The sequence below is a fragment of the Zea mays genome, chromosome 2 (assembly GCF_902167145.1).
Source record: "Zea mays cultivar B73 chromosome 2, Zm-B73-REFERENCE-NAM-5.0, whole genome shotgun sequence".
Classification (NCBI taxonomy): Eukaryota; Viridiplantae; Streptophyta; class Magnoliopsida; order Poales; family Poaceae; genus Zea; species Zea mays.
In genome coordinates this window covers 25,145,039-25,154,704 of record NC_050097.1, presented here as the reverse complement: position 1 = coordinate 25,154,704, position 9,666 = coordinate 25,145,039, and the positions used below count along the sequence as shown (strand labels likewise).

The following is a 9,666-nucleotide window of genomic DNA, read 5'->3' as shown; positions in this document are numbered from 1 at the left end:
CAGACCGTGGACGGTGGATGTGGATCCGTCGGAAGGAGACCCGCGCTGGTCGGCCACTGCGTGAACACAGATGAGCGAAACGGACCACGTCGTTGTCCCGCCGAGCTGGCCAACGCTGCGTACGTGCCACCGCCACGAGAGGCCTGCTTAATCAGCGCGGCCACACCCCTTAACCCTGTACGTGCCTGCAGGAGAACTGAACAGGCGTGCATGGCAACCAGACCGGGCCCTTTTGTACGTACGTACGTTACGTACGTACTGCATACGCGTCCCGGAATAATCCCGCGGCCTAAACGAACATGTTAGCTAGAGGGGCGGCTCCTGGAGTTGGAGTAGCATGGACATCCAGCTGCCCCTGGCTGCTCCGACAGCGCGGGTAATTGCCGCGGGGGCCCGCCCGAGGACGGTGGTCCGTCCGCCCGCCCGCCCGCGCCCGCTGCGATTTTGGGCGCGAGCGCAGCTGGGCGGTGGTCTTGCGGTTGCACACCTCTCTCTCTGCCTCTGCTCTGCTCTGCTCGACTAGGGCATGTACAGTGGTGTTTAATGTGGAGGCTCTTAAGGTGTTTAAGGGGTGTATTTGCAAAAAAATCTTAGAGCCGTCTCTCTGTGAAGAGACGTCTCTGGCTCGTAAACCAAGTAGTAACAGACGCATCACTTTCTACTATACGAATTTGTCGTCTGTTCTATCGATCTGCTGCTGTACAAATGCATTTAATTCTGTATTTATTAGTAGACTACATTTATAGACACTCCATTGTATAATAGAGTCTCTTAGTTGTCTCTTGTGCTTGGAGAACCGTTTTGGTGTCTCTCCACTGTACATGCCCTTACGTCGCGCCCCGCCCCGCCCCGCCCCGCCCCGCCCCCCGGCGTCGCGATCAAGCGCAGGGACCGAAGGGACACCAGATGCGTTCGTGCCGCCGCGCTCATGCTGCCCGCCCCGGGACCGGGACCGCGCGGCGCGGCAGCGGCGGTACGTCGTGTGCGCGGGTTGCGCGGCACGCGCTCTGGCCGAAGGGCTTTGAGACTTGAGAGAGAGAGAGAGAAGGACCTGCCAGCATCGGATGCCTGCCGGCGGTCTGCCCGGCCGCGGGGAGGCTTTGGTGGATCTTTGATGGACTGTTTGCGCGATGGTCCTCCTGACACGCCGCATGTGGTGCCAAGCTGCTACCCATGGCACGCATGCCACATGGCGCCTGCGTGTGTATGTGCTTTCCTTAATTTTTACGGGCGCCAGTAACATCTCTCTCACAGCGAGGCTTTGTTCACGCCGACGGACCCTTTACCTCATCAGACAGTCAGGTACTGTCTGCCTGGCCCCCATTTATTTTTTTTCAAAGGAAATTCCTCTTTGCACCTTCTGGAAATCATCGACGAATAAGACAAAACAAAGGGCAATGGGGGGACGGAATTTTTTTTACCACCAGCTCATGATTCGGGCATAGCACAGGTGACGACGCCAAAGCGCACGACAGACGCCCTCTTTCCGCGTCACCTTAAAACTCTCAAAACACGCCTTCCAAATTGACCGCCTTCTCCTTGCACTAATCCACTTCCCCGAAACGGCAGGAGCGAGCGGTTACCCTTTCCCAAGTTTGTCGCGCTCGCGCCCGAACGCTCCCGGCTGACGGCTGGGTCCAGCGGCCGATGGGTTTTTAACGTCACCTTCCCTCCCCATGGCCAGGGGAGGCCGGAGTAGGCGCTGGTAAACATCGCCAACAACAACGACGCACGCAGCCGCAGCCGCAGCGGGGGGAGAGGAGGTGGTGGCATTGGCAAGCATCACCACCCGCAATAACAACGACGACGGCGCCAGCAGTCCAGCACCAACCACCACTTTTTTCGAGGGAAGGCACGAACAGGCACAGGCAGGCGCGCGGCACGGGGTAGGAACCCGTCGCGATTGGCCCGTCCGACGACGAACCGGTCGCGGGCCTCGTGCCCGTGGTGGATCTGACTCCACCTGCGCGCGGTCGCGGTCGCGGGCGCCTTGCTTCCCCCTCCCCCGCTCATCGCCGCGGCGTCCACGGGGCAATTTCCATCCGCGGGGCGCCGCCGTGTCGACTCCATCTTCCTCGGCGGTCAATGCGGGCGCGGAGATGAGAGCCGGCGGCGGGGAGGAGGAAGAGGAGGAGGAGGTGTTCTACGAGTCGCGAGACCGCGTGCTCTCCTCCTCCTGCTCCTCCACCTCCGCCTCGGACGATGACGACAACGACCACCCGCGACGGCGACGGGACGGGGCCGCCTCTGCGGCGGCGGCGGCGCTCGACGTGTGGACGTCGGAGCCGGCGCCCGTGCAGGAGCGGCGCCGGAAGCTGCTCCAGATGATGGGGCTCGCCGGGGACCCCGCCCTAGCGCGCCTCGAGATGGGCCGATCGGTCTCCTACGACGGGCCCGTCCGCCCGGCGCCGGCCTCGCCCATCCCCCGATCCAGATCAGACGGCGCCGTGCCGGTCTCGTCGACCAAGCCCCCGCTGGGCGGGCGGTCGCGCCAGGCGTCGTCGGGCTCCTCCGAGGCCACGCCCGAAGGGGAGGACGCTGGCCCGAGGTGCCTAATCCGGAACCTCGACGACGGCACCGAGTTCGTGGTCAAGGAGGAGTTCCAGCTCCGCGAGGTCGGCACGGGCCGCCACTTCACCATGGAGGAGTTTGTTGACCTCTGCGTAGGCTGCTCGCCTATCGTCCAGGAGCTCATGCGACGCGATAACGTGGGGAGCTCCGGCTCGAACAACGGCGCGTCCACCCCCATCCAGAGGTCCAACTCCGACTCCAGCAACGGGGCTACGCGCCACCGGCGGCACAGCAGCTGGCTTCGGAGCCTTCGAAACGTTGCCGGCTCCATGGCGGTCACCTCCCGCGACCGCCGCAGCAGCGACGAGAAGGACACGTCCTCGGAGAAAGGCGGCCGCCGGTCCAGCTCAGCGACGGATGACAGCCAGGACAGCGCCGGAGCCTCCGTGCACCATGGCCGGGTGCGCGTTAAGGTGAGGCAGTCTGGGAAGTCGTACAAGGAGCTCAGTGGCCTGTTCATGAACCAGGAGATTCAGGCTCACAATGGGTCCATCTGGAGCATCAGGTTTAGTCCAGATGGCCGGTACCTCGCGAGTGCTGGGGAAGACTGCGTGATCCATGTCTGGGAAGTGTCCGAGTTTGAGAGGAAACGCGAGGAGAACGGACTGTGCAATCCTCTTGTTGCCATGGCGTGCAACGGTTCACCGGAGACAACATTAGCCTTGGCCAGCAGTCTGGATGGGAGCAATCGTGAGAAGAAGCGTCGGGCAAGGTTCTTGGAGGGTCGTAGGTCTGTGAGCTCAGACCGGCTAATGGTGCCAGAGCATGTGTTTGCACTGTCAGAAAAGCCGATTCGGACCTTCGTGGGGCATTCAGAAGATGTGCTTGATCTCTGCTGGTCCAAATCCCAGGTATTTCTAGCGTTGCTGTTTGTTCTAAACTTGCCCCTAGTTTATTTTTGACCAGTAATTTGATAAATGCTGAAATCTAGAAGCATGCCATAAACAGTATAACGATTGTAGACAACAATTGCTTAGTTCTTGTTATTCGTTTTACTATAGAAATGTTAACGGCATATTTTTATGAAGCATTATTCCAGCAGCCATCTTTGTGGTGATTGGGTTCAACCATGTTAGGACAGAAATAACATAGCACCTAGAGCTGCCTATTTTAATGCATTTCTGGCGTAATTAGCTGCAAAGGATGAATTGGTAACTTGTAATGCATATCATCAATTATTTGCTACCTAAACGTTCTTCCTCCAAGTTATTGTACCTTTTTGTGTATGCACATATTGGTGAATTTATCAGCATGTAACCATTATCAGGCCATGGCAAACGTCCAAACATTAATGCCCAGATTGCCATGAACATCATATTTTTTCAGTGCCTTGATAATTTACTTTTGCGGCTCTAAATGTTGGCTACTTGTTAACTCCTATCATTTTTTTGTTTATCATCAAATAGATATTATGTGTTTCACAATATATCATGGATAGGTGTGTGGGCTTCTAAAATCTAGGATTATCTTGCCTCATCATGTGCTTTCCATTTTTTAAACTTTTATATTGACCAAATGCAAGTACAAAAGGGTTGTTTGTTCAGTGTTCCCAACTTAAGTAACACCATGAAACAGGTCATATAAATGTGACACTAAGTCTTGTCACATCAAGTTGTGGAGTCTCAATTTATGGTCTCTTGGACACACATTTTCTAACCTGTTAGTCATATTACAGATGGTCTGGCGCTAAGTCACACAGCATCAAACCATCAGTAGGGTACTACTATTTATCAGGTTCTGCAAGTTTGAGTTACCCCTCCCTAATCACACTTATTAATGAAAGGGGTTGCATTTAGACCCGACCAGTTGCCTCCAAGAGCACAAGTGCATGATTAGACACATAAAATTTGTTGGATTCCTTTTAGGTATTAAGTTGCCAGCTGAAAACATCTTTCTCCTCTCTGTGCTGGCTACATATCGATTTTGTGCTCAGTGACAGTGCTCCATAGGAAGTATGATTGGTAAAGTTCCATTAACTCCTTACAAAATTTCTCAGTCATACCTTTCTGAAATGCTTTACAGTACTTACTTTCATCTTCAATGGATAAAACGGTGAAGTTGTGGCACATTTCGAGCGCTTCCTGTCTAAAAACATTTTCACACAGTGACTATGGTAAGAATCACCCACCACTTGCCCTTAATCTTTGTCACTCTGCCAGCATGCTGAATTTTCTTTTGTTGAATCTGTATCCTAGTGACATGCATCCAGTTCAACCCTGTTGATGATAGATACTTCATTAGTGGTTCACTGGATGAAAAAGTCCGCATATGGAGCATTCAAAACCGTGAAATTGTTGATTGGAAAGATTTGCATGAAATGGTCACTGCTGCTTGCTATACCCCAGATGGACAGGTTTTAATCATCTATACATAATTCTTTGATTTAATATCTTCTTCATGTTACGATCTGACACATCTCTTTCTTTCTTTCTCGAAGAGTGCACTAATTGGTTCCCATAAAGGCAGCTGCCATATTTATGATACATCTGGTACCTCTCCACCTGCATCATATCATCATGTTTTCTCTCTGGCTGTGACTTACCTTTTCTTTTTACTTTTTCTGACCAGATAATAAGCTTCTCCAAAAGAAACAAATTGACCTGCAAAATAAGAAAAAGAAGTCCAGTCAGAAGAAAATAACTGGATTTCAGGTGCATTTCCCGAACAAATTTGCATATACTTCACAAGTTGTGTACACATTATTTTTTTTATCATTAAGCTTTCTGTCTTACTAAATAATTGTTCCTTGAATAGTTTCTCCCAGGGAGTACTTCAAGGGTCCTTATTACATCTGCAGATTCAAGAATCAGGGTTTTTGATGGCCTTAATCTAGTTCACAAGTACAAAGGTATCAAATTTTGAGCCCGGGAACTTTTTTAAGATCAGTAGGCATATCGCATCATTTATTTTTGCAAGACATAGTTTTGTACCAGTACCACATTGTTTTTCTCTGCTTCTGGTAAGTGATTTAGTAAAATGACTGGTTCTTTACGTAATTACATTTTGATAACCTGTTTTGATTGTTCATTAAAAACTGATTTCTGTGTTAGAATCCCAGTGTCTGTAGTTTGGTAGATGGGCAGGAATCAAACCATATAGTAATCAACTATTTACCAATAACATATTTCGATGTTCCATTGATCGAATCATGTAGCATTTTCGCGTTTCTCCTGTCATGTGCTTTCAACAAAGTGACAAAACCTGTCATTCTCCACTTTGTTGAGGTGACAGGTCCTCTTGTTCACTTAACACGATAACACAGTTATATCTGCCCGTTGGTGGGTCCACTATGCATATATTTTTTTTCACCTTGAAGCAACGATTTTTAATTTTCTACTTGGTTGTTTCCACTGCAATGGCTGTTTCACTCTTTGTTCTCTTCTGTTTCAGGTTTCCGAAACACTAACAGCCAGATTTCAGCATGTTTAGCTGCTAATGGGAGGTATGTGATCTCAGCAAGTGAGGATTCCCATGTGTACATATGGAGAAACGATGGTAGCCTTGAAAAAGGCAGAAGCAAGGCGAATGTTACTGTCACCAGTTCCTATGAACATTTCCACTGCCAGGATGTGACAGTTGCTGTTGCACCGCCATCTAATGGCTCAGCAGTGGTATCCAGATCAAACTCCACGAAGCACGATGAGCGGGATTCTGTATTGGAGCATCCTCTGCTGCATGCTGTCCCTGAAAAACTGCAAGATTCCTCCGATCTGCAGCCTCAAAGTGGCAATATCCTAAGCACCAGTTCAAATCACAGCGGTGATAGAGCAACTTGGCCTGAAGAACTGATGACGCCAACAAAGCAGAGCCCTCAGTCTAGTGCCAGTCTTCTCAGCGGTGCTGATCAAGCTCCATGCTGGTCAGCCTGGGGAACTGTAATTGTCACAGCAGGCCGTGGAGGTCAGATCAGAGCATTTCAGAACTTTGGGTTTCCTGCTCGAGTATAGTACTGTAGCTATGAGACCGCTGCCTGGTCTTGGCGTCTGCCCTGCAGCAAGACGGGTGATTTTTGTGTATAGATAGGTGAAAGTTTGGGTGATCTGCACGCAGTCTGGGACTGGATTCTGTTGCTGCTCCTAGGTGCACCTGCCTGCGAACTTCAACTAACCTACGACCTGGTACTCAAGGTACGGCGAATTCGTTTGCCCGGAATTGTATATGAGAATGGAGCCCGGGAAGGACGAGCGGGCGTCGGCCGGTTGGAGCTAGATCTTTGGGATCTTTTTGCCAGCCATCTTTTCATCTGTTTTCTCCATTGAGTCCAGTTTAGCTTTTTCATTTTTTTTACTTTATGTTTACCAGCTATTATATATTTTTGTAAGAAATCTTAGTTCTACAGAAATAGAAAAGCAAAAAAGAGTTGCATACAGTGGTGAATTCGCTGGACTGGTATAGCAGGCTTGAGATGTTAGTGGTACATGGGTATAGTAGTAATTGAGGGACTAGGAGGGTGTGAAATCTTTTGAGTTCTGAAGCTTTTGGACCTTGCTTCCGGACAAGGCTGGCAGGTGCATTTCTGTGTCCCAACTGTCGGTTGCCCAACAGATTCCTTACCCAGTTTCTGTTTTGATTCATTGCTACATGCTCTTTTCACGTGTCGTGTGCTACAGTTCAAATGTTCGATGGCGAGCGCCGATCCTGCTAGCGGTGGAGGTGCGGCCACGGTGGCAAAAGCAATCTCCAGATGAGCTGAGAGATCCTTGGCCTGTCAGAGATATGAGATATTAGGGGGGCATCTGATCGAGATGCCTATCGAAGGTGACGCGATAAATCACGATCGCCTCACCAGGAACGGTGATTCGCGAGATTGTTTGATGTGATGTGGACGAAGGTAATCAGCTCAACAGTGTGGTTTTTGCTATTTCGTTTTTAGTTAGAAAATTATTATGCCTAGCAATGGGAGCATCTGCAATTGCATTTTTTTTATTTCTAATTGAGAAATGAAAAGGGGCACTGCCTTGCAGTGTTGATGCTGACGCCTGACGCCTCAAACTGTATCTTTAGCACCACACAAACAAATTTGTCGTCTATCATCACCGATTCGACTATCGAGGGGGTCCATGAATGTAGTAAACACTTGTTGAAATGGGCTCTTCTCGTTGGTAAGATTAGACGGCCCGGTTAACACTTTCACAAGAATAAAGGGGGAATGCATCGAAAGAAATCAGGAGTGTAACAGTACTTGCGCCGATTTAGACATAGAAGGCTATAATATGCAACTTTAGCTTAATAATTGATAGAGCTCTCATAACTCCGTTCTTAGCGAGAATCACTCCCGCAGAGACAAACCGTAAAAATCTAAACTACTCCATGGTGGGAGTGAAGTGAATATACTCTATTTTGTGTACTATAAAGTGTGAGAAAAAAACTGCTTCTCACAGCTCCCATGGGCCGCTGCTGACAAATCGGGGCTAGAGCGAGACCTAAAATAGGGACCCTTATATATATATTATGTTATTGATGGATACTCAAATATATATAAAAATATTAATCTCAAATAAAAGAATTCATAATATATGGTCACCTTAAAATTTTATTCTAACATGTCTCGACACGAAGTCATTATGATGACATCAATATAAATTTTATACACTTATGTCTTCTCGATATATAAAGTACAGTGTTTTTAAGGTGTCTACGTGAGCAGGTGCACCAGACAACCGCCTTAGTGCCTAGGCGACGCCTAGACGGGTAAGGCGAGCAAGACGGTCAGTTTTGCCCGAGTGCCTGGACGTCTAGGCCGTCGCCTAGGTGACACCTTAAGAACCCTAAACGAGCCCTTAGGGCTTCAACCATTCTAAATTACAGGTTACTTTAGTTTTATCGCGAGTCGAACTTTTCTATTTTAAACAAATTTCCATCCGTCCAAGAATGGTAATTTTAATTGAAGAAAAGTCATACAATCTATATTTCAATCCTTAGGCTTCGTTTGCTTATAGATTATATAAGCACCTAATAACCTACTTATGAATTATCATAATTTAGGTATCTAGATTATATAATCCACATAATAATCTCTATTGTTTGTTTGCTTCTTAACTTATTTAAGCTAAATTATATAATCTCGATGGTAAACAAAGATGACCTTAATTTTTCTTACAATATGGTGCCATTTTATAAAGCAAATCTGCCACGATCCGGGCGTGCATTCCAAGTTTAGCATGCACACCATGACCAGGATTTGCATTTAAGTTCATCTTTTAAAACTTGAATGATAAAAATGTATAACCAGAGTACGTTTTCTGTCTTAGGAAGAATAAAGTGATAAAAGTTTAAATGAGAATTTTAATTAGTGCTACAACATAAATTTTTTATCCATTGCTCCGATGGCCAATCAGAGCGTAGAGCTCGTCATATGCATTTCTCGTTTGTCTAGTTATAACTTATAGCATCGTTTAAAGTTCAAAATCATGAAGATATATATATTTCAAAAGAGACCATCTCTTATATTAAAACCTCAAGCGATTTCGAGCTCTGTCCGTACATCCGGGCCACGCAGCCTTTGCTTATCTGACACGTGGCTATACAGAAACTCGCTCGCTCCACTAGCAGAAGATAGTACATATATCTCTTATACGGAGCCACGTGAACCCTGTCTGCGAGTCTAAAACCGCTCGCTCCTCTCTTTCTCTCTCCTCCGCTTGACCTTTCCCCTCACCAGTCACGATCTCCCCTCCAGCCTCCCTCCACTTTCAGGTGGGCCCACGTCAGCGACGCACACCTCCCTCCTTGCCTCCCTTGCTACCCGCCGCCGCCCGCTTTATGGCCACACAGAGGTGGCCCGCTGCCCCGCTCCCTATGGCGCCCTATAGCCCGCGCCCAGAGAAGCAAAGAGAGAAGAGACCAAATAATCATCAAACCTAATCCTAATAGTGGAGTTGCCTAGAGTCACAATTAAACCGAGCTTGCTGCTGACTTGTACTACCATCTGCTTCCATCGACTGTTCGTTCATCTGCTCCCTGATGATCGTCAAAGCCTATTGGTACATAATTATTATGGTTTTCTTTGTCTAATTTTATGGCTGCATTAAAATGTGTTTATATACAATGCAACATATAGTTTAATTTATTTCTCTACGTGCATAAGGTGTCTAG

At 48.3% G+C, this 9,666-nt stretch overlaps 1 protein-coding gene across 1 annotated transcript; it reads left to right on the top strand.

Moving 5' to 3' along the window:
* The first annotated feature begins 1,531 nt into the window (after positions 1-1,531).
* On the top strand, positions 1,532-7,092 carry LOC103646158 (WD repeat-containing protein 44). The gene is made up of 7 exons (XM_008670878.4): positions 1,532-3,422; positions 4,594-4,684; positions 4,767-4,924; positions 5,009-5,060; positions 5,140-5,222; positions 5,326-5,419; positions 5,962-7,092. The coding sequence occupies exons 1-7, from the start codon at positions 2,100-2,102 to the stop codon at positions 6,516-6,518; spliced, it is 2,358 nt and encodes a 785-aa protein (XP_008669100.1). The 5' UTR covers positions 1,532-2,099; the 3' UTR covers positions 6,519-7,092.
* The last annotated feature ends 2,574 nt before the right edge of the window (positions 7,093-9,666 follow it).

Bases quoted from the DNA above. Each gene is read 5' to 3' on its own strand.
- LOC103646158 (XM_008670878.4), top strand. From the start codon at position 2,100: ATGAGAGCCGGCGGCGGGGAGGAGGAAGAGGAGGAGGAGGTGTTCTAC. The intron at 4,685-4,766 runs GTAAGAATCACC...TCTGTATCCTAG, and splicing joins ATTTTCACACAGTGACTATG to TGACATGCATCCAGTTCAAC. The intron at 4,925-5,008 runs GTTTTAATCATC...TCTTTCTCGAAG, and splicing joins GCTATACCCCAGATGGACAG to AGTGCACTAATTGGTTCCCA.